Here is a 26,673-nt window from a genome sequence, read left to right as displayed (position 1 = left end):
TTCCTGTGTCTTGGAGGTGTGCGGTGTAATGCTGCTGACTCTGCCCTGCTTTGGGGCTTCTTGTACCATCCACCTGGGCTGACCTGCTGGGCAGGTAGCTGAGTGTTGTGCCTCCAAGGTGAGAGCAATGGTAGCGGTCTAGGGGAGAGCATACACACAAGGAAAGCTTGTGTTAGATGCTTCCCCAGAGCCCTTGGTGTGAGCTTTCTTGCCGTTGGATGTATTCCTGGCAGGGTTTTTCCATCAGCCCCATGATGCATGGGGTTCTTCATCTTCAGAAGGACCCTTGTCTGTCCTCTCTTCTCTTCCTGGGTTGTCTGTGCATTTACTGTGGGAAAGGAGAGCGATGCAGCAGGTGGCCTGCACTGCTGCGGTGGGTTTGGCAGTCGTGGCACCAAAGGCTGGGACACAGTCATTTGGGTGGATGTGCTTCTTTTGTTCGACCTTAACGCCAATCTTTCCGTTCCTGGATGAGTGTGTAGGGGAATGATCACAGAATCACAGAATGATCCTCAATTAAAGCAGATTTAACCTTTCCAATAGGGAACCTGTTCAACAGTGACTTTCGTCAATGGCCACTGTCCTGTGGAAATGTCCCTGGCAGCTCCATCTACTTGTCTGGTGTGACTTGGTTAGAAGACTTTGCTGCAGAGATGGAAGAGAGCCGTAAGCAGCTTCATCTTGCTGAAGGAGCTGGCAGAAAAAGCAGCTGTCGGGGAGCTGCAGTGCTTTCTGTCTTTGCTATGTCAAGGAAAGCAAGACCAAGAGCTTGGCTTTAAGGGTTTCTGAAATGACTCTTTGCAGGCTGGGAGAACATCATCCCCTTGGCTTGGAAAGGCAGTGGGTTGTGTTTTAGGCAAAGCCTGTTCAGTGCAGCTAGCGTTGCACCGCGTTCAACAAGGAAACCAGCTATCTCCCCTTTTAAATAAAGATGGGAGATGCAGTGGGAATTGGCCCTGGAGCGGGATGCTTGTTCTTCGCGTGGGCAGTTTGCCTGTGAAGCATGTCAGCGTGGGTGAAGGAGCCAGGAGGGACTGAGAAGCTCGTGCCCAACGCTCACATAGGGTTGTTCCCTTGGTGCTGCACCAGTAATTGGAATGACATCGGAATTACTTGCTGTAACCTGCTTGCAGATGCTGTAAAGCAGTGCTAAGCCCTTTCCAGTGTGACTTTCTGAAAGGACCAAGTGCCGAGGATCTGGGACCTTTTTCCCATTCACGTTTGCTCTGTATGTACGCTCTCAAGCTATGTCTGTGCGCGTGGGATGGGCTGCGTCTGCAAAGAGCTGGGCTTAATCCTGAACCACTCCAGTCAGTGCTGGTAGGCTGGCGACCCCTGAAAGGGTGTCTCCTGCTCTCTCAAACATGCTGTGTGTGCCTCATGGGGGTGCTGAGAGGAGCAAACTGAAAATGATGAGCTGACCAGAAAAAAAAATGTTTCCCCAGGATGCAGCACCTGGGTTCCCCCACCCCATGGCTGATGCGCTAGAAACCAAGAGCCTTTCTCTGGTGCTTGTACATCCCAACTGCACTCTCCCCATTCAGCAGGAGAAGGAGATAAATCAGGGTCCTGCTGGGGGACGCATGGGTGAGTCCATGCTTTACTGGGCAGCGTAGGTACAGTCCAGGGCTTTCTTTAGGAGCTGGGTGGTTGAATAACACGTGAAGGAGAAAATATTTGTGCTGAGCCCTGGTGCTGGATCCCCTGTTCTGAACAAGCCTTGCAAATGTCTTTATTTTTTGTATGTCTGTCTGCAGTGGGAGAGCGATAATTAATGCAGAATTCTTCTCCTAGGTTCTTGCAAAGCCAGTACTAATTTTCTGAAGTCAGCTCAGAAGTACCGAAAGCACAGTTTTAGGCGGGGTTGAATATTTCTCCATTTGGCTCCTGCTACTTTGTCAAACATTGACTTGCAGCTTTTCAGTCAGCGTGAAAGTGAGCATCAGTCTAAACCGGGGAAGTCCTGGACATCAGATGATTACACATTCCAAAAAATTACCTTAGCTTGACCTTGGAAGAGGGGGACAGTCAGCATCAGATTTATATATTTTTTAGTGCAGCTTTTCATTTTTAACTTCTTTCAAACGGGCTTTTTTCTTTTATAGATATTTCTTTCTGCCATGTTTTGCAAATGCACCTGTCATTTCCCAGTGAGCCTTCAAACATTCCCAATGTTTGAAGGCTCATTGGGAACTTCAGCCGGCTCCTTAAAATACCCCAGTGGTGCCCAGAGGGGACTTTATCCCAGCTTTGCGATTGGGAAACCAAAGCCTGAAGAGGGCGAGAGCTTCGTTTCAGAGATGCCAGGCAGTCATGATCCTCATTACAAGCAATGGAAACCAGGGTTGTTTTCAGCAGCGTTGAGTCTCTGGCCCCTGCAAGCCGGGTGCAAGACCACCGGTGTTGGGAGAGCTGGAGCTCCTGTCTCACCCAAGCGCCGTTCGCCAGGAAAATGCTCCTCTTGGAGAAGCACCGGGGGGTTTGGTGGAAGGGACCATGTCTGGGACTGACGTGGGCTTGCTGGGTTGCTGCCACATCGCCTCCCCAGCGGCGTGGAGCAAAGGCCGGAGGGATGCTCGGAGGCAGGATGCTCGGGGGCTGTCAGCCGGTGGGGCCGGCGAGAGGTGGCTGTTTTAGGAGGGGCCTGGGTTGTTTGACGGAGCTGAGACCACACAATGGCTGGTGGTTTCGCATGTGTCTCTGGAGCGGGGGGGGGTGATGAGATACATACCGCTCGCATGCCTGTGCTGTGGCTTGATGTGGTCTCGCTGAGCGAATCAAAGCTTTTGCTTTGAAGGCGGCGGAGGGGGAAGGGACCGCCTTTGTTCTGCTCTTTGGAGAGCACTGGAAATCCTTCAGCCCAGAAGACTACACCCTTCATTACCCTCTGGGTTATTGGCCCCAGATTGGAAGTATGGCTCTGTCATGTGAAGTATTTGATTATTTATACAGTTAATGTTTAACAGAGTCGGAGTATTAGAATTATACAGGGGACGAGCTTCCAACTTTGCATGGTTAAGGGCTAATAAAACTTCTCTGATCCCGTGTTGTCCTTTCACCAGAGGGGAATTTTTTCATTAGCTTTGGAGTGTCAAAAAGAGATCTTCTGTATTTGAGGCAGTTTGATCTGTTGGCTTCAGACAAAGTGAACGTGCAGAAGTGTCAGCTTAAATATCCAGTTGGCGTAGATATAGGTGGCTGAAAATTTCAAGGTGGGGTTTAATTGGCGTCTTCAATGGAAGTAGGTGGGCTCAGCAGCATCTGCCTTGGAGACTGCGTGATGTCCACAGCCTGCTCCAGGTGCGAAGGAGCAGAGCGCAGGCTGGGTGAACGATGGACTGGAAGGTGGAGGGTGACCAGAGGCTGGGCCAACCCGCATTGGCTTTGCTGCTTGCACCAGCCTCTGCCGTGCTGTTTTGGCTGTTGACTCACTGCAGGACAACCTGGAAACATCAACCGGTGACCTTTCAGTCATCGCATCTTCCAGAGGTGTTGAGCTGGGATAGTGTTTCCCAAGCATTTGGTGTGGGGACTGCAAAGGTGTGCCTGGGGCACCCCCTTGGGCTGGCGTGGTCCAGGGGACAGTAGGAGAACGGGACAGTGGTTAAGGCTGGCTGAGCTTAACAACCTGCAATGGAATTGATGTAGCAATGGGTCTGGGTTTCGCTAATTTAATTTAGTTTACTCTAGGCTTAACGGGTCTGGTGGTGTCACCCCCAATAGACTTCACACCCATTGCCCAAATCCAGCAACATCTCTTGGTGGCATAGAGCTCTCAAAGCTGTTATGTGATGGGAGATGGTGAGGACACTAATGTGGGTTTTCATACCTTCATTAAGGGGAAGGCTGAGGGATAACGGCTTTGTGGCATCCTGGAGGTCCCGCAGGGTAGAGTGGTTGCGATTGCCCCAGAGGTTTCCTCAGTGCTGTTGCTCAGTGTTGCTCACTTAAAAATCAGGTTGATTTTTAGTAAACCACTAGGATTGAAGGCAGCCATGATTGTGAACTTGCCACTTACATTTTAGGTGTCCTGATTATCTGCTGTGCGTTTTCTTTCCCTCTTATCTCCCACACACTCCTGCCTGCATGAATGCTGCGTATACTGGGAATGCAATTTGCTTCTACTTTGGTCCGGTGTACCGATGCAATTGGTAACTCACAGTGTGCTGGCAACAGCCATTTTTTATTCTTTCCTTATGACTGGAGAAACAAGGGGGGATGTATGAAAGCAAGACTGTTGGAGCGGCTGTTGCATGGGTAGAAGATCCACAGATGACGTTTTGCCTTTGCAAATGTACATTGTGAGCATGATGGGAACTCTGCTCCTTGTCATCCTTCCAACTATTTCTCCTCACTATAGATGATGTGAGAAACTGTGCTGAAGCATTTTGTGCCTCCAGTTCCACCTGTGAGCATCACCTGCTTGTAGGCTGGATGGAGTGAGACTTTGCTTTCAGCTCTCCTGAGAAGTGTTGGTGTCTCTGTCCATGGTGAGTTCGTCTCTAGGTTTAAGAGTGGTTTCTCTGAACGAGGAGCTGTACTGATTTTAAAAGAACACACCTCCTCTGCAAGGTGTCAAGCTCATGAATGAGAGCAGCCTGTAGACCACATTTTCAGATATGTTCATCACTAAGATGCGCTTAAGTTCTATTTCTAAATTTATCTTTTTATTTACATTTCACCTGCTAGGTCCCAAATTCGGTGCTTCCTTCCCTCAAAGACAGCTGAGCCCTCGACCTGCTGTAGAAGCCTGTGGGGTTTCCATCTCCTGCCGAGGAAATGCACAGTGTGGAAATTGGGTCCTAGGGGAAACAGCAAGTGGAAAATGTAATCCAGTGTAGAAGTATTTATTTTTTAAAGGCAAGTGACAACCTCCTGTGCCTCTGCTGTCCCATACGCTCCTCATCTATTTCAGACTTTAATAAATTTCTTGTTTATCTTGAGGAAGCAAATTAATAAGTAATGGTAATTGCTCTTTAGAGAGGGAGAGGCTGCTGAAGGCTGCAATTGTTGTAATTTAGTGTGTGTGTTGTCGCAGGGACTGTTCGCCGTTGAGGTGGGTGCACTGGTCAGAGCCGCTAAAATATGACTGTTCCCTGTGCGCACGAGCTTTGGGTGTAAAGGCTTGCAAGTAGGTCTCTGAGCAAGGGCTCGGGGGGCAATTAAGCTGGTCTTGCTGGGTGCCTTGGGGCTCCCGTCTCCTTTAGCTCTGGGTAAGCTCGAAACCGAGCACGACTGGACAGATGCGCTGCTGGGCAATCCCAGCGTTGTTCTTCCAGGCGAACATCGTCGTTCAATGTGTGGTGCCAGTCAGCCTTCTTTATATGCCAGAAACCCACAGCCGCATCTCTCAGACACCCATGCGAGGTGATGCTGTGTTTGGTTTGGAGGTGGCCTGGCCCTGGGCCAGGGTACCAGGGTACCTACCCCTTCTGTGGGAACATGGAGATGATGGTGGAGCCTGGCTGCACGTGCATCACACTGATGTTAACATCGCCAAACAACTAAACCTGAGTGCTCAGAAGTCCTGAGCCATGACGAGAGCAATCGGATCTGCTTAAAAGGTTAGGAGCTTCGGGAAGAAACTGAGTTTAATTTCTGCACCTTTCTGTGTGGTTTTGGGCTCGCCTTGCATCTCCTTGAGGTGCCTGTGATAGCCAGGCTTTTCCTGTGACCCCACAGGTTGGGGCTTTTCAACCCCAAGCGGTCTGATTGCCATTACTCGTTGGTGTGCGCTGCAGGCCAGCATCCTGGTGGGGACTGAGATGGCACCTCCTGGAGGAGAAAATGGCCTCTCTGTTTTGTTCCTGGCTGTTCCTCATCTGTAAAACCCAAGTGTGAGGATAGGTAACGCCCAACGCAGTCGGTGCAGCAAGCTGTGGGAGCTGCTAAGCAGCCACGGGAAGCGGGGTTAGAGCATCCAGTGTCGCGGCAGGACGGAATCCGCCCACGCGGATCCATTTTTGGGTGGCATCTTGGTGAGGACGACGTTCCCGTTGTGGGCCCTGACCCCTCTAATTACAACAATTTAGTTTGTCATTATGTGCTGCGTTCAGCCTGGCAGCCGTGGTTCCCGGAGAGCCCGACCGCAGGCGTTTACCCCAAACCTTGCAGATGCTCCAGGTGGATCCTGAGCAGGTCGCCGGGGGGAAGGCAGGGATGGAGGTTTCTTCCCCAGGGAGGCAGCAGCGGAGTGCGGGCTCCTCGAGTCCCTTGCTCAGCACTTCCCAGCCGGCTCTCCCGTGGCGCTTGCCTTTGCTCCTGGACCCCGCTGCCTCGGTTTCCCTGCTGCGTGAAGAGGGACCCTGCTCCTGGCTCAGCACGGGATTTCCCCCCGCTGCTTCCCAGTCCAATACTGTATAATTCTTGGGTTATGTGCTGATTAGGGCAATTCCTAAAACCCTTTCCTGAGACTGTGGGTAAAACGGCCTTCCTTCAGATTACTGGCTTCCCTTTTCAAAGGGAAGAGAGGAGTCAACTCCCCAGTCGCTCATCTGGTTTTGCTTTTTACTTCGTTTCTGTCCTATTATGCTGAGCTCACTGCATTTTTGGTTTCTTCCAATTCCAAATTGAGATAAATCTGCTGATAACACCCTGGCATGCGTGGCGGTCGCTGCCCGGGAGCCCTGCCTGGCTCACTGCACCGAGGATCGGGGCAAACCAGGAGCTGCGGGAGGCTGCACGGGTGGGGTTTCACTCCGGTGGGGCTTTCAGGTTGTATTTCAGCCAGCCAGCAGCGTTGGCTGGGATATTGCAGGGCTTTCCCGTTTCCCAGGGACTTAACCACAGACCTATTTCAGTAATTAGAGGAGCTGGAGACTCTCCATCCACCACCAGAAAGGACCTCATGCCACATAATGGGAGAAAACTGCTGCTAAATATCTCGCATCACGCTTTTCCCCTTTCCCTTTGGTCCTGTGTATTTAGTGTTAACTGCACAATATAGGTTTCCTCTTGTGGAAATTAAAATTGTGATGAATTCCAGGGAGAAGGAATGGATCGCTCCCTCGTTTTTCTTTCTACTGTAGCCCCAGCCGTCCTGATGACAGATCTTGTCATTACGCGGTGTCGTTTTAGATGTTTGCACTGCACCAAAAGCAAACGGAGGAGCCTGCAGTCTAGGCTGTGGATTGAATAACAATGTTTTTCCAGAAAAGAAAAAAAAAATCTGCAAAGTTTTTAATCAGAAACACAAGTTTTGCGAACGCAGCCCGTATACCGCTCCTGACCCAACAAAGCGATGGTTCGCGTTTCTCTGGGTGTTAGCTTTTCTGGCCCTTTATGTTTCTGAAGGCTCTGAAGCTGTGGAGTCATCTTGAACTTGAGAAACAGGAGTGCGTATGTTTTCCTGTGTGCGCTCCATGACAGCTTTTCCAGTTGCAGGCTCCTTGCAAAAGCAGAGGTTGGTGGCATACTGCTAGGAGATACTGGGGACAATGCGTGTCCGGAAGGAGAAAGGGCAGCACCAAAGGGCTTAAAATCACCGCAGGAATCTGCTTCTCCTGAAATGCCTGCATGCTAAAGATGGTGAAAACTGCTGATGCAGGAGAGTGGAGCATCTTTGTCAGGCATCTGTCTCCCAACCACATTCCTTTCAAGCAAGGAGGGCTGCTGGGGAAGTCTCTGCTCTGCAGACCTCCTGCTGCCTTCCTGACTTCTCAGAAGGGTCATGTGAAAACTAATGTGATCAAAAGGGGTTTTTAAGTGTTATTTAAAGCATGATGACTGTTCTGCAGAGGGTTTTCATCATGCAGAATTGAGTGATTTGACTGCTCGTCAGCAGTGACCCCAAACTTCGCTGCGGGGTCTCACCAGAGAGGAGATACTGGCAGCTGAGAACTTGTATGTGGTTGCCTTGCTTGGGTTGGTCTTGTCCCTCTTTGATTTTTCTTACAGTGCCTGAACACGCTGCCTTTCTGTTGCCCACTAAGTGTGATGAGCTTCGTGGGCAACGGTAGACAGTGTTTCAGGGATCCCTTCTGTGATACCATTTGTAGGGCTTGGGGAAATGGCTGTGCCCAGGAAGTGGCAAGGAGTCTGGCTGCTCTGGCACAACCTCTGGGCTCTGTGGAGCTGACTGTGTAGTTTTCTGAGTAAGTTTGGGTGTGATGTATAGTTTGGTAGGATGTAGGATACCCAACAAAAAGCCTGGTCCTCGTGGAAGAGGTGGAAAACTCATCCACCAAGCATGTTGAGTTGGGCTTGGGAGCTGCCACAGCACACATGGATGCTCTGCAGGTCTCTCCACCGTCAGGGTGCTACTCTCAACACACTTCACATGCAAAATGGATGAAAGTCTTGCAGGCTTCCAGGGACATGCTTAAGTGCTGGCATTCCTCCTGTAAGGGACCAACAGGGAATGGGGGACCCCAGCGTGTGGGAAGGACTCTTGTGGGAAGAGCGCAGAGCCAAGATGGAGATGTGGGAAGCATGACATGACAGCAAGTGTTCTCTCCTCAGAATTGTGGTCCTTTTGGATGTCCCCATGTAGCTTACCCTTTTCCGACTCTGTGCAGAGACCCCAGGGACAGGAATAACTTGCTGCTTTCCACGGCACCATGGGGCAGATGTTACATCTGATGCAAAGTCATTCAACCTTTTCACTAGATGGTTCCTCTCACTTTGCAGCCTTTCAGTTGAAAGAAAGCTGGAAAAACAGTTGTCCCACACAAAATCAAAGTATGTGCTTTTCCCTCACCTCATTTTTTGCTGGACATTGAAATTCAGCATCAACCTTCCCAAGCTTATCACCCCCGCTCACCTCCTCTTCTGGGGTTGCTGTGGTCAGGGTCGTCACCAAGGGCTGGTGACCAGCCCGGCCACTGGTGTGCAGGGGTTACGTGAATGACTCCCTGTCCTGGAATTAAAGTGCCTTCAGGAATAATTAATACACGCACAAAGTTTCCCAAAATGATTCTGGAATAAAATGTCCACAGAGGAGGCTGATTTGGAACAGCGATTGCTGAATAATTTATTCTGCAATGAGCAGTTAATTTCCCTATATGGAGCAGCCCTAATAAGCCCCAAAACTTAAACTTTAGTGGTTTCTTTCCCTGCCCCGAACCAATAAGCTTTTGTGAAGCTGCTGAAGTGAGCTAAGCCATTTAAGTATAATAATATTTCTACAATACAAAAAATGTTGGCTGTAGTGTCCTTAGTGAAATCTAATAGCAAAAAAAAAAAAAAAAAAAGAGAGGTGGGTTTATTATAATTATTATTATTATATATGGATGCTGTAAAAGTTGGCAGGAGCCGGGGGTCATCCTGGTGCCTGCTCCAGGGGTCTGTGTCCAACTCCCAAATGGGGGATGGAGACCAAAAATGGCAAAATGGTGTCATCTCAAAGGTTCTTCCACTTTTGGGGAGCAGTTTCAATGCAGAGCCCATTTCTGCACTTAAAAGCAAAGTTTTCGTCAGGAAGTTAATTGACCTTTTCAGCAAATCTGTTGCTAAGGCCATTACCACAAATGCTATTGAAACGCTTTGTAAATATAATGTTCGTTTAACAACATTGCCAATAACTTAGAAAGTCAGACTTCATCCTTCCTTGAAAAAAAAAAAAAGCACTATTCTTAGTAGAAAAAAATGTCTTTTTTTGTGAAGAATTTGGAGCAGATCTTCATATTGAATCTAGGCTGCCTCATTCCCTCAGAAGGCTTCTGAGGGCCAGGAAAATTATAACTAATAACTTCCCTATAAATTGTAGAGCTGCTATTTTAAGGTTTGGTGTCTCAGGGAGGATCAGGGTGGTGTCCTGCTTCCCTCCATTTCTGCAGGATGCCCTGGTTTGATTCTGGTCCTTGTTAAGCTGGGTGCTGGTCCTGTCCCGTGCAAAACCTGACTGTAGGAAGAAAACAAGTCAGGAGGCTCTTGGGCTCGGTTTTGCTTTTGGTTTTCCATATTGGTGGGTTGAAGTTTGGGGGTTGATTTGGAGGTGGTCTGCTCTGGAGGCAGCTTTAAGTTGCAAAATGTGCATTGAATGCAATTTTTCTTTGCGTATTTGGAGACAAAATCCAAAGCTGCTCCCAGCCTGAGGCTAAGACCTGGAAAAGCTGCCAATGCGGGAGGGAGGCCACATCTTGGAAAAGCAGGACAGCAAGGGGAGCAGATACGTAGAGAGAAAAGGATGTCCATGGCTCTGGGGCAACTTCTTCCCCGACCAGAGTGTACCCAGGGATGAGCCCCTAAGCCACAAGCAACAGGTTAAAGGCTCTGGCATGGGAGGCAATTCGCTTTTAGGGGACAGAATTATGTTTTTGTGGGACTAAGAGTTACGTGAATCACCGTGTAAAAAAGACGGCGAAGGGAAGAATGCAGCTCTGCTCACTTTTGATTGTGGTGAAGATCAGTGATCCCGTTGTGGTGACGCTTGCATGGAGGGATAAGAGGCATTTCCTAATTAAAACCCTTTTATGTACTAGAAGCCAGCTTCTCAGCTGTTGGAAATCTGGGTGGCTCCATTGAAGTTGGGAGATGACCCCAGCTCAGCCTCGCGTGTGACTTTTGGCATCTCCCCTCGGTTTCCTTGAGGCATCTGGGGTGGTGACAGCACGGGGCTGGGTCTGCTTTGCAGCGGCCTCGACTGATGGGATGCAGAAGCCTGGAAACTCCAGCAAAAGTGAATTTCCTCCCCATGGACGTTTTCTTTCATGCTTGAAAACAACCCTGCACCTGTTAAGAAAACACCTGAGCTATAACAGGGAACCGCATTGCTCCTTGTTCAGACGCAGCTGCCTATGGGTGCAGAGAGGAGAGCGGTGCTTTTGGGGTGGACGCACAGACGTGTTGCTTTTTCTCCCTTCATGTAGAGATGGTGTGTTCACCACTTCTGCCAAAAAATGTATTGCGCATCCTCATCATTCTAATTTCTCATGGTTTTAAGAAAGCTCTTTATATTCAAGCTTACCGTGAGATATACTGTAGTGGTAAAGTGCAGAGACTTGACAGCATTTTGCCACCAGTTATTACATGAGGAGCACATGTTAGCAAAGATGTTGTGAGCTCATCTTCTCTTTGAGCCCTTTCTATTGCTTGTGCTGCTGCAAAACCAGCATTCGGGTTGGTTTGCATTAAATCTGAACTGCTAGTGGAGGAATTCAGCTTGCAGGGCTGCATCTTAGCAGAGGAAATCAGACTGAGCTTTAAAGCTGGTTGTATTTTTTCCTTCTTCCCCCGAACCATATGTCTTCAGACAGAGGAAGTGTTGCGCATCTGGGTAGATTAAAAACCCGTTTGCTGGCGGGTGGTGGAAGGATGTGGAAGGTGATGCTGGGAGGGGTGGTCTTGGCTTTGTGGCTGGCACCAAAGACCCAAAAACCCTGGGTCTTCAGGTTCGGGTGGGCAACAAAGAGCACTGCAGGCCGGGGAGAAAATGGGGGAAGAGTTCTGAATAATTTTGGGGAATGTCAGAGAACGGGACCAGCCTGCTGGAGCATGACGTTGGCCCAGCCACCCACTGAGCTGGGGAGAGGGAGGGAAGAAAAAGCCATTTCAGGCTCCTAGATAAACAAACACCAGAAATGTCGTAAGGGTAATAATGGAAATCACTGGGAAATTGAGTTAATACAAGGGCATCTGTGTAAGTGAATGCTCGGGACAGGGAAACAGCTTTGTCCTTTAACTCTACTAATGCTGGAGCAGATGGGAAGTGTGGTGTGCTTCACGCATTAGCTGGCTCGGATAAAGAGCAAGGCAGAGGCCGGTCCTCGTGGCTGATTAGAGGTTAACAGGGATAGAAACCAGCGGATTGACTCTTCATTTGCAGGAGGTGTTGTGGGATCAGAGCAGATGGCAGAGAGAGCGTCCCTCCAGCTTACTCAGCTGTTCAGAGGAGCTTACGGCTCCCTCCAGCACAAACAGCCCCACTTGCATCTCCTCTGTTCACAGCTGCAGCTCGTGCTTCTTCCCTGGCCTACCCGGAGAGACAGTATTTCTCCTAAACCTGTGGTCGTTGGTGTCCGAGGCCGTAGGTATGTGTGGGGACACTTTGGAGGCACGGCGCATCCCCTCCGACTCCGCTGTATCCCTTTGTTATAGCTCCTCCAGCATCAGCACAGCCACGGGCACAGCTCCTTGCTGGGGGCTTTTAATGGTCTTTGTTAGCTCTGCAAAGGCCAGAGGTGCTCTTCCAGGGTGGTAACGACTGGGAAAGGACAGGAGCATGGTGGGGACTGGGGAGGAGGGCTGAGAGGAGAAAACGTACGGCCGAGGAAGCGCGGCTGCGTTCTGCTGGGGCAGCACCCTCCCCGCCAGCCGTCGCCCGCCACCTTCACCCCTGCCAAGGTCTCGCTCAACGGCAACACCTTTGCCTGCGGTCACAAAAAGAAATTGCGTTGGGGAGGAGGAGGGAGGATGTAAACTCATACCCGCTCTGCTCATTGACTCGCTGGAAGCCTGAATTCCCTATTCTGCAAGGGAGAAATGGCAATTGATTCAGCCTTACTCTCTTCCTTTTTGTCTGCCAGCGCTCTGAAAAGGCGCATTTTATCTGTGTGTGACAACACCTGCCTAGGGTGCCTCTCATTGAGCCGTGCTGAATCAAAAGAGCAACAAGAAAAGTGGGTTTAATTGCACACATCTTCAGCGGAGTCTTTCTTGCACTGGCAGCACAAAAGGCCAGCCCTGCGCTGGCTGAATGGAGCCCGGGAGGGCTGGGGCACGCCATACTCTCCGTTACTATCGGAGGCAGATGATTCACTTTGCTGGAGCATTGTCATGTGCAAATGAGTTCATGAGCCCATCTCCTTTCCAACTGCAAGGTCAGGGACTGAGCAATTGTCAGCATCAGCCGGCTGGAGGAATTGATCTAGAAGCTAGAAAGCTTTGGGAGATTTTACTAACCTCCGCTTCCCACCGCACGAGCACACTGACACCTTCCTCCCGTGGGTGTTGTCTACATTACAAATATTGACCGATTTTAAGTTCACGTTTGGAAAGCTGCTGTTTCGAGGCACGGAAATGTGACCAAGAATGGCTTATAAATAACACTTGGTGCAGCAATTATTATTCATTGCTAGTTATGGCTTTCACACAGTGGAAAAACAAATGGTTTTTCCACTAGGAGCTAGAGCTGCAGTCTGTTTAATCACTAAAGAGCTTGGAATCGCTTTAGTTTAAAATACCTTTCCGCTGTGGTTGGGAAATTTAAAAAAATTTGGGTCATGTTAACCTAGTGCATAGACTTGCGCTGAGAATTTCAGTTTGCCTCGTCTGCATCTGCTGAGCCCCATAAATATCTGTGTGTTCATTCCCTTTTGGTTTTGCGGAGCTCCTGCCTGCCTGAAGGCAGAGCTGCCCCAACACAGAATTGAAACGGGGTGAGTTGGACTCGAGGTGGGTCCTGGGAGCTGAGAAGCGAGGAGCCAAGCCGCTGTCCGCCGCAGCCGCCCCTCTCTGGCCGGGGTGCAGGGGGATGCGGCTGGTGCCTTCAGGAAGCCACATGGATGGACTTTCCATCACGTTCCTCCTAACAGAGCCTGCCCAAAATATCAGCCTTGGTTACTAGGAGGTTGCTTGAGGTTTTTGGCAGCCAGGTGTGGGGGCGAGTTCTTTATGTGTGGCGTCCTGCCAGTGGTACTTGCTCGGAGGGGTGGATGTGGTTGCACGTTTCCCTCTGCAGAGTGGTTCCTTGCCCTGCTTCAAGGTTTCCACAGAGACTGAGAAAAACCAGCAGAGGAGCCACAGTGACGTGACAAAATGCTCCCGGTGTTACCCACGTGTTACTGGTCCCAGTCCTCTGGCAGAACAATGCCAGCGCGGCCACCTCAGCAAGTCCCTGCTGGTCCGGGGTTGGGGCCTAGAGATGGCTGCTCTGGCGGGAAGGCTGCCTGGCAGGATCGCGCCACCGCTCCGTGACAGGCGAGCGAGTGCCGCGCCTGGGAAGAGCGAGCTGATTTTTCCAAATGGTGCGACTTTGCGAACGACAACTGTGACTTCTGCCTGGGCTGCGGCGGGAAGCCGGGGGGTGGCCGCGAGCAGTAGCTGCCAGCGGGAGCAGAGCTGAGCTCTCCAGTTCCCGGCTCGTGTTGTAGCTGTGGGGTCCTTCTCGTCCCCCCTCCTCGTGGGTGTTGGAGGGCTCTAGATGACACAGTTATGAGAAGGAAAGGGGTTTCTCCTGGGTTTTTCTTGTTTCTGGGGTTTCAATTTCCAGCTGTGGTCTGCCTGTCTCCAAGCTGCAGGTACTTTGAGGTAGCCAGCTTGAGCGTTGGCTTTACCTTCCGTGGTTTGTTGGAGGATCCAAGACTGGGTGTCTCCACAGCCGGCCTGGTGGCGGGTTGGAGCTGCAGGTCAGGCGAGTCGCCTTTCCTGATGGGTGACTTGTGGACATCTGGGTTAAAAATGCCCAGCTGAAAGACTGGGGCTGCTCTTACAGAACTGGAAGGGTTTTCAAAGCTCCTTTTAGTTGAGCAGGTTTACAGATCAAAGAATGCTTCGTCTTGGTTATAGATACTTCTGCTGAGGCCTTAACAGTCATATCTTAATAGCAAAGTCTCCTGTGCTGGAGCTCCTGCTAAAGGCCTGATCCTTTGTAGCGGTTTCAGAGCCCAGGGATGTTTTGTAGATCCGTACTCCTCCCAGCCCGTGGGGTTTATCAGCTCCAAGGAGGAGAGCGTTGCCCAGCTGATGATGAGTTTGGAAATGCCACCAGTGTGGAGCTCACAAACTCCCAGAAGACATTTCTGGACTCTGTTTTAATTTAAATCAGAGGCACAATATCCTGCTGCACTAATGCAAGGTCCTTGCTCCCGTGTTTTCTCCCCAAATGGGAAAAATATTTTCTTATCCATCAAGCGACGGGTAAGTGGGATTAGGAAGGGGATGTGCTCATCATGCCCTGTGTGCCTGTGAACATTCATGGCACCTTTCTGTGCTCTTTCTGGGGCAGGTATGAACACTCAGCTCCTTTCGCAACCTGGATCAAAGAGACATCCACTGGGAAGCATCGTTGGTAAAAGCAGGGGAGGCTGTTCTGGGGCGGGGAGCAGGCGACGTCATTCTTGGGACAAAGCTTGGCTCCAGTGGGGTGTAATGAGTCTGTAATTACAAAGATGGTATTTAATTATTTCTTTTCCATGGTTTTCAAGCCCTGGCACTGTCACTTTGCTGGCAGCAAATCAAACACCAAGTTAGCTTATGTTAAGGAACAGCAGATGAAGTCCTAGATAAGCACTCGGCTGTAGGAACGCCTTAAATTGAAATGTGCAGAGGTGACATGGAGGGAAGTATTTGGTTTTGCTGTCAGCACTATCTAGAGCCTGTGTCTGCGGCCAGGGTGGTGTTTCTCTCTGCTGGAGTGCTGGTATCACCTGCTCCACGTGCTTCTTGGGATGTGAGATGAATGCCAAGGAGGGTACGGTGGCAGCTGTCCTTCTCCAGGGTGACCCGTAGCATCAGGATTTTGTGTGGACCAGGAGCGAGTGCTTCGATGGGTGATGGAGTAACCACACCATAACCTACCTTTTAACTATGGCTCTTCTCTGGGACGATGATACCCATCACTGCTGGGCTGGTGAACCCATCTCCCACCCATGGGTGCTGGGGTGCAGGCCTGGCCACAGAGCAGGGTGCAGCATGGTAGCTGCAGGCTGACCTCCCGTTAATGTAAATATTCCTAAATAACACCACTGCTCCTGCCAGCTCCTCTCTCCCCTCTCACTGTGTTTAATTTCTGACTAAGCATTTGATAAATGTTTTATATAGAGCTCCCAGTTTATCTTAAATAGACCTGCTGCCACCATGGCTAAAATCTAAACTGACACTTGACTTCGGGCTCGTGTGCCAGATGAACTTGGCAGTTACCGACGCACTGAACAGCCGGTTCAATGTGCAGACCCTGGCTACGAGCTGCGAAGACCGGCTCTCGCAGCGGAGGGGGGAGCACGGCTTGTAGGATGCCTGAGAGCGGCCTGGGAAGTATCTGGGCAAATTTCCTCTCTCGAGGGGCTGGGTTCAGGCCATTGATGTATTTTCAGACTTACACCTGTCCGAAACCGGCTGTTTGGTTAAATGGGTTCCGCCAGCCTTATACCAGCTAGCCCCAGGTGGGGTCTGGCCCATGGTCCTACTAAAGTAAGCATTTGAAGGTGGTGTTTATGGCTAGTAATTTGTCTTAGAGGGTTTTATATATGTACGTGTGTATACATACATTCTTGCTCGGGAACGTAGTTTCCAGTCCTTTTAACTTGTTCAAAAAGTAAACTAGGGAGAAACTGGCAGCGAGTCGGAGCTGCCTGCCAAGCATTGCAGACCAGAGAAGTGGTAAAACATAAACACTTCAGAGTTTATCCTCAGGATTTATATAGTTTGGCTGCTGGGGGATGGACTTGTGCGGAGTGGGGGGCTTGTCAGTCCCTGGCTGCACTGCTCCCGCCGCACTGAGCCCGGCACCTCTGCAGCCATGCTTCTGCTCCCGGCAGCGTGTGAGCAAGAGGGTAGCGCGGGGTTGTCCTTCCTCCTCTCCCGCTCCGCCGGCCGTGCGGGTGGGTTTCGGGCGGCAGCAACAGAACAGGTCTGCTTTCCCCCTCCCCTGCGCTAAAGTGAAAACAGACCTCCTTGACGCTTAATCAGATTTGAATGTGGTTTTTGGCGTGGCTTTAAAGAGACTGGCAGTGAATAGCTGGTTTTGATGCCATTTATTAAAAACCTCTGGTAGAATTTGTCTCGGAAAGCCTTTGTGAGAGCTGGCAAACGCACAAGGGTTTGATGCAGTTAATGTATTTTAATCTTCACGCACACACAACCCCCCCTTCTCCTTTTCTGTTGCTAATTGTAGGGCTCTCAGCTGTCTGCTGCCTTCTCCGGGGGGACGGCAGGCTCTGCAGGGACCTCTGTACAAACATGGGCTTAATAAGGTTGCAGTGGCACGGAGAAAAGTGAGCAACCTCTTTGGGGAGGAGGGCTGGGGCGGGGTACTGCATCCTGGGTACCACGCTGGGCTCTGACACGGGGGCACTGGGTGGCCCTGGCCACATTAATTAGCCTCCTGGTGCAGCCTCATGCTCCTCAGAGCAACAAGGCAAACGGATGGGGGAAACAAAGACGTCCCTTTTCCAGGTGGCTGGGCAAGTGCAAAGTGTTGGTGTTGGACCTCTTTTGCAGCCAGCTCCGGGAGAGGGCTCCCTGGGCTTTCAGCTTGATGTTGATGGGAGTCCCATCTTTTCTCGCTGACTGTATCCCTCGCTTGCTTGGTGCATCCACCTTCCTTGGACCCAGAAGACCCTCTGAGCCCTTCTGAGCCCCTTTTGCTCTCCTCACCTGCATTTGGGACTCATTGGGACTTTTTTTCATGGTTTGTGCCCAAAAGCGCTGCAGCCCCTTGCGGCACGGTGGGAGCTGTGGGGAGCACTGTAACGCTTGTGTGAGCGGTTTGGGGTGTCCCTGTAGCCCAGTGCATGGATGGCACTGGTGAGCGGCTGGGTCCGGGGCAGCAGTATTTTGGGGAAAGCTCAGGAGCTCGCAGGGGAGCAGCAAATATCATGGAGCTCAAGGAACATTTTCCCTCCAGCGCACGGTTCAGGCTGTGCATTAGTCCTGCCCCTACTCCTTGTTCCCGCTGTGTGGAAGAGCTCGGGGCTGCAGCCATGCCCTGGAGCTCTCTACTTGGTTGAGGGGCTGAAGTTGGAGTTGCGTTGCATTTAATTTGCGGGGTTTTTTTGTGTGCCTCATCAAAGAAAAGAAAGCCTGGCCTTTTTCTGCCATCCCTTGGTCACATGAGTTGCAAATTCAGCAAGAGGGAGGCGTGGATGAAGATGACTCCCAGGAGAGAAACAGTCTGAGAGACTCTTAAACAAATGGGAACTGAGCGGCTTTGCTCTTCCCCTGAGGGTTTGGCTGTTAAATAAACTCACTGATGAGTCTGGCTGCATGTGTGTGTTGGTGCAGAAGTGTGTTCGTACACGGGCTGGGTGTTGCTGGGTGTAAGCCACCAGAACGGTGTGCGTTGGGTGGTACGTTCCTTGATACAGCGATGCATAAATGGTCTTGGCTGGCCCTGTCCAGCTTCCAGAGTTTGCGTGAGTGGTCAAGGTCAGCTGGAAGCTAACGTGGCCTTTCCCTCTTCTCCTTTCCCTCCCTAGGGTTCCACCTCAGCGGGACGGTAACGGAGCCAGCGACTGCGACAGAACCAGAGATGACCTACAAGGTGGCCATCAGCTTCGACCGCTGCAAAATCACCTCAGTGACATGCGGCTGTGGGAACAAGGACATTTTTTACTGCGCCCACGTTGTGGCGCTTTCACTGTACAGGATCCGCAAGCCGGACCAGGTCAAACTCCGTCTTCCCATCTCAGAGACCCTTTTCCAGATGAACAGGGACCAGCTCCAGAAGTTTGTTCAGTATTTGATCACAGCACACCACACCGAGGTGCTGCCCACCGCCCAGAAGTTGGCTGATGAGATCCTGTCATCCAACTCGGAGATCAACCAAGTGCATGGTAATTCCTCCCTCCTCCCTGGGTGGCTCGGCACTGCTTCGCTCTGCGTTTGGGGCTGGGCTGGTGGTTTCACGCTGATGGTGGTGACTTTCGTTTTGCTGTGTTTGTTGCTGTAAGGGAGAGGTGGCAGTGTCAAGCTGACGTTAACACGTGAGTGTTGGGACCACATCAGTGTTGGTCACACATCCCCATTCTGCCCGTTGTTCTTCTTTATGTGTTTATCTGTCAAATGCTGGCTTCAACAGGCAAGAAAAGGCAGAGCAGCCAGGCTGGTGGTGCCCAAGGCACAGCTCAGAGTGGGATGGAGAAGCCAAGGGAGGAGGAAGGGAGCACATTTAGTCCCCAACACAGAAGGATGTGGTGCTGGTACCCTGAGGAGCAGAAGGTGCAGTGGGGACGTGGCTCCTCCAGCATGCGGGGACACAATGTCAACCCAGCCCGGCACGTTGCTAAGTCAGATGCAGCTCAGCCAGCGGGAGATAAAGCTTTAATCTCTGTGGGCATTAATTTGCCCATAATAAATGAGCGCTGCTGTCCTGACCTACTGCACAAAGGCAGCAGAGATGTGTTCTGGGGTTTTGTGTTTGGAAGATGCTTTTGACTTCCTCACCTGGAAAGCACCAGCTGGGGAATGATGCCCATCCCAGCCCTGCTGCAGTTGCCCATTGGCCCAGGAGGTGGCCCAGGCTCCCTGGGGAGTTGCCTTGAGGCTCCCTTCATCAGCCCAAGCTGGGCGCTCTTGCTATGTCTTTCCAAGGAGCCCAGGAGCTGAGGTTGCCCAGGGTCTGCAACAATGAGCCACTCCCCACCGCGCCTGTCCCACCAGCTGTAGAGAGGAGATAATAAACACTTATCTGCCACGGAAGGGTGTTGTGGGGATTAACACATGCCTGTTAAGTGCTCGGAAGATGAAAAGCCCCATATGCAGCCTAAAATAGGATCTGAACTGGTTGAATCCACATGTAGAGGTGAGGCCAGGGGTCCACCTCCACCGTAGGGGTGATGGCAGCTCTGATCTTAGGTATTTTCCCCTCCCTCTATCTGGTCATTCCTGCTCCCACCTTGGGAGAGGCTTTTGTCTCCTCTGCTGGGCCACATCTGCTGCATATATGGTTGTGCTCTAAATTACTGGCTTCTGGGGGGGGTTCCTCATTTTTTGGCATTAAAAAAGAATGAGGAGCTGTGGTACTGCAAGAATCTGGTGAGGTCTGTTCCCTCCTTGAGCTGATCCACTGAAGCTGAGGTTGGGCAAGATCCCTTCTTGTCCATTGTTTGAGGCTGCTTTCTCCTAAGCAGATTGAAGAAAAGCTTTTAAGGCTCTGAATATTTATTGCTCTAGAGTCAGCAAAAGGCTGGTGATTGAGAGTCTTACAAAGATACAGATGTTGGCTCCGGTTCAATATCTGCCTCTTGTTTTTACAAGTGGTTTTAAAAACAAAGCAAAAATTCTCTGTCCCTTCAAACTCATGCAAATTCACACACTCCAGGGTGCGATTTTGAACTGACAGAGACGTGTTGACTTACCCGGCAGAAGGTGACACCTATCTGACACCCATGTGGCTGCCTAGCTGGGGTCACAAGCGAGTAAACGCCTCTGCAAGCAGGAGAACAGCCTCGTCTCATCCTGGGGGAGGATGCAGATCAGCCTTGGGATGATGAGATGATCTAAAGGTGGTCTAAGATGATCTTAAGATGATCTAAAACTCATAGATGTTGCACCCTGTGAAAAGGGTCAAAAAACCTCACGTTCAAGTTCGGAGTGGTGTTGTCCAGGGCTTCGGCTCTTGATCCCGAACAGCGTTGCAAGCTTTGCCCTCCTCACCCTGCCAGTGAAGCTCAGCCGCATTGCAGCTACATCTCAGAGCTACTGGAGCAACGAGCCCAGGGTGAGGAAGGGCTGCAGGTGTGTGGGGCTGCATATGTGAGAGCAGTTTTGTGGGCTCCAGTTGAAAGGGATCCAAATTTTTCCCCCATCTTGCCCTTCCCAGCTGTGGTTCATGCATTCATAAAGGGTCACTGATCCTGGGATTTGAAATTCTTCAGGGTATTCTTTACATAGAGCTTTGTGGGCTTATGTGTGCATTTCTTGGCCATGTCTAGTTCAGTGTGACCTTGGGGTCACGCTTTGTTCACCTTGGGGTTGAGGCCAAGGTGGCTTTTGGCAAGCCAACCTCTGCAGCCTGAACAGCAACCCAGCGTGTGCACTGGACACCTGAGTTTATGACACCTTTGAGCAGGAGCAGCCTCTCCAGAAACCCTTTCTTTTTACCACCATTTCTTTGGAGCAGAGGTCTGTTGAACTTCAAATCTGCATCGGGTCTTCCCCATCTGCCTCTGGTCACCCAAAGGGCTGCTCCGTCCGCGTCGATGGTGAGCACGTGTGATGGAGGAGCTGATTCTGCACCTCGGGAGCACTCCAGGCTGGCCAGGGAATGCCCCTTGCGCGAGGGGGTCGTCTGGTTTTGTAAAATAAGGCTTTCGGGACTGCTCCCTCTCCCCCTGCAGAGCCTGAACGGCAAAGAAAATTACAGGCCATTGTCTGGCGTGTTTGTCTCGGGGCGTTGGAGCTTTGTTCCTTGCAGGAGTCTGTAGCCGCGGGCTGTGCACCGCATGCCGATCTTCCCGGCTGCCTTCCTAGAAGGAAATGCAAACTATCCAGTAACGATGGAGCCTCGGAGCGCAGCCAAGGCGCTCGTGCGTTCTCGAAGGATTCAGTCCGAGCGGAAAGCCTAGGTGTGCCTGCCGCTCCACTGCCTACTTGACCTCTGCCTGCTTAAGTGGGTCACATTTCTGCTCTCGTAGCCGGCTGCAAAGGGCAGTGCGCGCGCAGCGAGAGCGTCTCGCGTGTCTGACGCCTCCACTCTCGGTGTCTGAAGAGGCAGCTGGAGTGAGGAGGCTGGGGTGGGTTTCAGTGCTGCTGTGTCCCCTCCCCGAGTGTCTTCCTGCTTCCTGGGGACAAAGTCAGCAGCCGTGACCGTTCGGCACGGAGCAAGGCTGGAAGGTTGTCATCGCGCCAGCAAATGTGATTGGCGGCTGCTCGGCCTTTCCTGGTGGGGTGGCTGCTGGGGGCAGCCAGGACTTGCAGCTGCAGAGCTTGGATCCAACAGCCAGGCCTCTGACGGAGTGAGGAGCATCTAGGGGTGGCCACCTTGTCACCTCGCTCCCTCTGCTCTTCTGAGGCCATCAGCCCAGGGCTCGTGTTGGTTTGCCGTGGGACCAGCCTGACTCGGGGAAATGCAGCCTCGGTGGGACGTGCTGGGGATAGCTGCAGCTTTGCTGTTGGGGGGATCCATGCTCTGCCATGACGACAGGTGGGAAGAATATATCCTTCTGAGGTGTGAATGAGGAACAGAGAGCGACTGCTTTGGTGCAGTAAAGTATTGCAGGGAGGGCCAGGAGATATCTGTGAGGGCAAGGCTGTGAAAGACCTGAAAATGGGAATTGTAGGCAGAGAGGCAGATTGCAGGGCAAAAAGCAAGCAGTGTGGAGGTGGGCAAACTCAGAAGCACCGATGAGTCCTGACAGCAGCACTGCGTTTCCTGCTCTCACAGCGTGGGTCCAACGCTCAGCAGCAGCAAGCGCGCAGGGTCCAAGCCAGCCAGCAGGCTTGGGAGACGGCATTCATCTCCTCATGTGCTCTGGTTCATGCTTGTAGGGAATGATTTGAGTTTAAGAGGAGGACTGGATCAGCGTGGGATGCACAGAAGGAAAGCTGCTGTCTCAGATGCATCCTTTGAGCCTGCTTGGGATGTCTGGGCTTTGGAGGCAAACGTTGAATTCTTCCTGAGGGCAAAAGCAGTCTGTGGCCAACGAAGGAGAGGAGGCTGAGGGAGACCACTGCAGGGTCAGAGACTGTGGTCATTAAAATCTTTAATTAGAAGCTTAAAGACAGGAGAGGTAGCTCTGAGGACTGGCAGTGCCTGTGGGCACTTGAGGCTTAGAGGTATCTTTCGTGCCCCTTCGGTAAAGTCTCCCCCTTCCTTGGGTAAGGAGCAGGAAGTTTTGGCAGGCCTGGTGTTTGCAGCTTGGTAACTCACCATGATTGAGCATGCTTGGGCAGGGCAGGGAGAGCTGCTGCCCTCAGCCCAGGAGATGTGGTTGGTGCGGTCTGTCTGCCCCATGGAAATGCCAGTGGGTGACACAGTGTCTGTGGCTCTCAGCTGATGCCATTGAAAGGCTGGGGGTGCTCTTCTCAGCCAGAAGTGGGAAAAGCCACAAAACCTCCACTGTCTCGCAGTGCAAGGACAGCTCCCTCTGAGAACAAGCCAGTGGAGAGTCAGTGTGAATCACCAAGAGGCCTCTGTGGTCCTGCAGGGTCTCAGGAGCTTCCTTGGAGGAGAGGACCTTCAGAAAACTCTTAGTGGGAATGGTCTCTCAGGCTTTGGTATGAGAACACCAGATCTGCTTATGCAAAAGCCACAAGGAGCCCTCTGCCTCATCTTTTCACTTTCGTCCCAGATGTATTCTTGACCACCTTGAGCCCTTCCTTCAACTCCTGGGCTAATACTGTCCTTCACCTGTTGGCCCATCTTGCTCTTTGTGCACAGCAAGTGGGCTACCAGGTTGGCTGTGTGGGAAGTCCCTGCCCACTTGTTCTGTCACTCTGAGCCAGGGCTAATGTTTGAGGAGTCCTCAGGCGGTCCTTAACTTTGAGGTCATCCCACGACAGCATCTGGAGGGCAGCACCGGTAAATCTATTTGAAATTCTGCCTTTCCACTGGGGAGGAGGAGAAGGTCAGGTCTCCAGGGGATTCATATTCCTCGTTGCTGAGCTGATGGGAATTTAAGGGAAAATAACATACCAGAGTGCTGGGGAGAAAGTCTCTTCCCCTTGTCTTGCAGAGCCACTGGGGTTGCCGAATGACATGTGCATGTGCGGCACTTGACAAGCAGCTTCCAAAGATGGCTGAACCTGATGCTGGTACCAGCTGGACCAGAGAGCTCCCAGCCAGCATGCTGGGAGCTGGTCTGGCTTCACTTGCCCCATCGCTGTCAGATGGGTGTGAATTTTCAGGTCGCCCTGGAGGCTCCATCCAACCTGCGTCCCCTTGAAAACGAACCGGGAGCTTTGGCGGAGCTTGCCTCCTTGCTTGCTGCTATTTTTAATCCCTCGTTAGAGTTAATTTCCTTTCTGGTGCCTGGTTATTTTCTCTCTGAGGTTTTCTCCTGTTTGTTTATTTGTCTGTGTCCTCCCCACCCCAAGCTGATCCTTCACGTCTGTTTTCTCACTGGAGCCGGCAAGGCAGCCTGGAGGCGTTCAGCCACACCACCATGTGCAGTCATGAGATGGCCCTTGCGAACCGCCGCCACGAGGGCCAGCCTTGCTCCGGGCGGCGGCAGCTCGGCTGGCTGGCACAGCCCTGCCCGCCGCCGTTGAGCCCGGGGCCAGCACGGCCAGACCCCAAGCTGCCAGCGGGTACCAGGCACAGTTGGCTGAGACAACCGTGAGGGAGATGTCGAGGCGGCCACCTGCATCCCTGGTTGCTTTTACCATCCTATTATCAGCTCCAGGCGCTGGTTAAAAATAATAATTATCCCTTTTTCTTTGTGTCGCCACTCCTGTTTTGGGTGAGATGCTCTGGGAGTACTTCCCATGCCACCCAGCTAATGTAGCTCCCCTTCTTGGGTTCAGGAGCTTGGGTCTGGGATGTGCTGATGCCTCGGCATGAGCCACAAGGTCCCACCACCTCCTTAGCCATGGAAACCTGCTGCTTTCTAGTCCAGGAGCACCTTACGTTTTCTTCATGTTGGGCAGCTAATTTCTGAGGAAGGCATTGAATTTTCCGTGCCTGGCTTCACTCTGGTTTCTGATTTGTAGATTTTTCCACCCCTTATTTCTCAGCCTTCATAGCCGCCTGGAGGAGTCTTGCTTGGCTTGCCCCCCCTCGAGCCCGCAACGAGGCAGGGGCACTGCTTGGCATGTGATGGATTGCATTTTTATCTCTGTTTCTACAGCCTGCGTAAACGGGCTGGTGAAAGCGTCTTTCCACTCAAGATGTGCGGTGGTGTTTCCTTAAATCTGAATCCGGCAGGACCAAGACGCAGAACATCTGAAACAGGGCTCTTTGGAGCAGGAATGCTGCTATATGAGAAACGTGTTATGCAGGCGCCGGGCTGTTTTACATGCCGTTCCCTGCTCCTTTGGAGCCGAGACATGGAATCACTCATCAGCTGCGTCACGGCATGCCACTGCCGAAGCCCCCACGGTGTGAACGTTGGCAAAGGGAAGTGGACAAATCCTGCCATTAATATTTAAACCCGGCACAAATCCCGTTGTTTGCTCTTAATGTTTATCCAGCTCCCCAGTGTAATTGGGCAGCCCGTTATCTGCGGGGTTGCGTTGCATGTGTGGGAATCTGCTAGTACAACCCTCTCTCTGAATCTTTTATAGGAGAGCGAAATACACTTACAAGCAAATTTGGGTTTTATTTGGAGGCGCGGGAGGCACGTTACTAATTTGGCTGCATCCCGAACCCCAACGTGCGAAGTGCTCAATGTGTTGCGTGGGAGGAGGAGGTTTTATTTAGCCACACGCTGCTTTCCTCGCTGCTTGGGCTTTCCGTCACTAACGCTATGTGTGAGCAGTGAGCGCTGAGGGTAGCCCTGGGAACCCCACAAAAATGCGGCCACTTCTCGCATCTTGCTGACTCCTCCACCTTTATCTGTCACAGTGGCCTTGATGAGGGACCAAGGATGGGCAGAGCTTAGGTGGGATGGGTCACCCCAGGCATCTGCACCCTCCTGGTCCCTATAGGTGCAGCAAAGTGACCCTACAGAAGCAGCTGAGATGACCCGGCCGGTCTGGAAAGCTGCAGCTGGAAATGGTGGATGGGACAGTGGGTAGGAGGATATTAAGAGTGCGAGCGTCTGGGGTGCCTCGGCGATGGGGCCGGATAAGCGCTCATGGTAGACAGATTAGTCATCGGTTCCTGATAGGGGATAATCGCTGGCTTGTCTGCTCTTTATCTGTGAGATAAGGACGGGGGGAGGGAAGGAAAAGGCATGGAAAAGCTGAGATGGCCAGGATGGACAGTCCCTGGCATGGTGGTCCTTCATAGCTTATGGCAGGGCTTGACCACCGGCGACAGGGGAGCAGGATCAGGGCACATGCGGGGCTGTAGGCGAAAGCCATCGTGCACATCCAGGGGCTGTGATTTCCTTGCCGCTGCTTCAGCTCCCATCCCAATTACGTGGTTCTGTCAACTATAAATTATTCTGCAGAGGGAGCATCCTCCTCCTCTCCCTTCAGCACGGTGCAGGCTGCGCCTAGAGCTTGCTGGAACGCTCTCAGGCAGCGACTGTTAGCAAAAATTAAAGGAATTTTGTAAAGGACATTAAATACAAATAGCTCTATCTTATCACATCAGGAGCGTTCTCAGCCTTTGCTGGAGGACCAAAACCCCTCGGGTTGATGTCCTCTCGCTTACAAGCCAAGAAGAGGCAGTCGCCCTGCTGAGCAGGCATCCTGGAGCTTGATTTTCATGAATTGCATTGGAGTTCACAGTTCAGCAACGCACAGGGCTGGGGCATGCACTGCATCCTGAGCTGTATCCACATGAAAGCGATGTCTGCTCCCCAGCCAGATCCCAGTTGAGTGGGGAAGACATCGTTAAGATTTAATTGGGAACATGGCTGCTACAGCATCCCTCAGCTGTCTGTGCGGCACCTCGCTCTTCCTGTGCTGACCACCTTCCTTGCTTGAGAGGGAGACAAGATGGGAGAAGCAGACCAAAGTGGAGCATCCTCCAGCTGTGCTGGTCCCTCCTTGGCACTGGTTTTCTCTGAGGAGTTTCTGCAGAGTAGGACTCAAAAGCGGCGAGCCGAAAAGCTGAGTTTCTGTTCCCTTTTGCGCTCCTGGCTGCTCGCTGGAACCCGCCTGCCCCGCCAGCCTGGGAAGCCAGGCAGTGCTCGGGGTGGGGGGCGAAATGGGAATTGAAAGGGGTACGGCATGGGGAGGTGGATCCAAGCTGCTGTTGAAAGCACTTGTAGGTGGGTTTTTTTCTTTTTTGGTTCTCTGGAAGATTACATACAGCCTGTGAACACAGGTGTGTGTCTGCCACAGGCCCTGCTCTAGTCACAGTTTGCTCTTTGAAGGATTATTGATCCTTTGCTCTTTCCAGCGGAGGGTCTCTCCCAGGTATGTACACTGATGCACAGGGTCTTGTCCCCTGTCCTAAAGCAAATGGGGAGCAGGATCAGGCATTTAACCCAAGGCTCTGGAGCCACCCATGCAGTGGAACCT

At 51.8% G+C, this 26,673-nt stretch overlaps 1 protein-coding gene across 1 annotated transcript in view; it reads left to right on the top strand.

The window, feature by feature from the left end:
• Nucleotides 1-26,673, top strand: part of ZSWIM5 (zinc finger SWIM-type containing 5) — a 99,358-nt gene that overhangs the window by 51,545 nt on the left and 21,140 nt on the right. Inside the window, exon 2 of the mRNA XM_082003031.1 lies at nucleotides 18,075-18,431. Within this exon, the coding sequence (XP_081859157.1) occupies nucleotides 18,075-18,431 (357 nt within the window). The remainder of the gene's footprint in view (nucleotides 1-18,074; nucleotides 18,432-26,673) is intronic.

The sequence above is a fragment of the Phaethon aethereus genome (assembly GCF_964289735.1).
Source record: "Phaethon aethereus genome assembly, chromosome: 8".
Taxonomy (NCBI): Eukaryota; Metazoa; Chordata; class Aves; order Phaethontiformes; family Phaethontidae; genus Phaethon; species Phaethon aethereus.
Note: the sequence above shows the minus strand (reverse complement) of the source record. Positions and strands in the feature narration are given on the sequence as shown.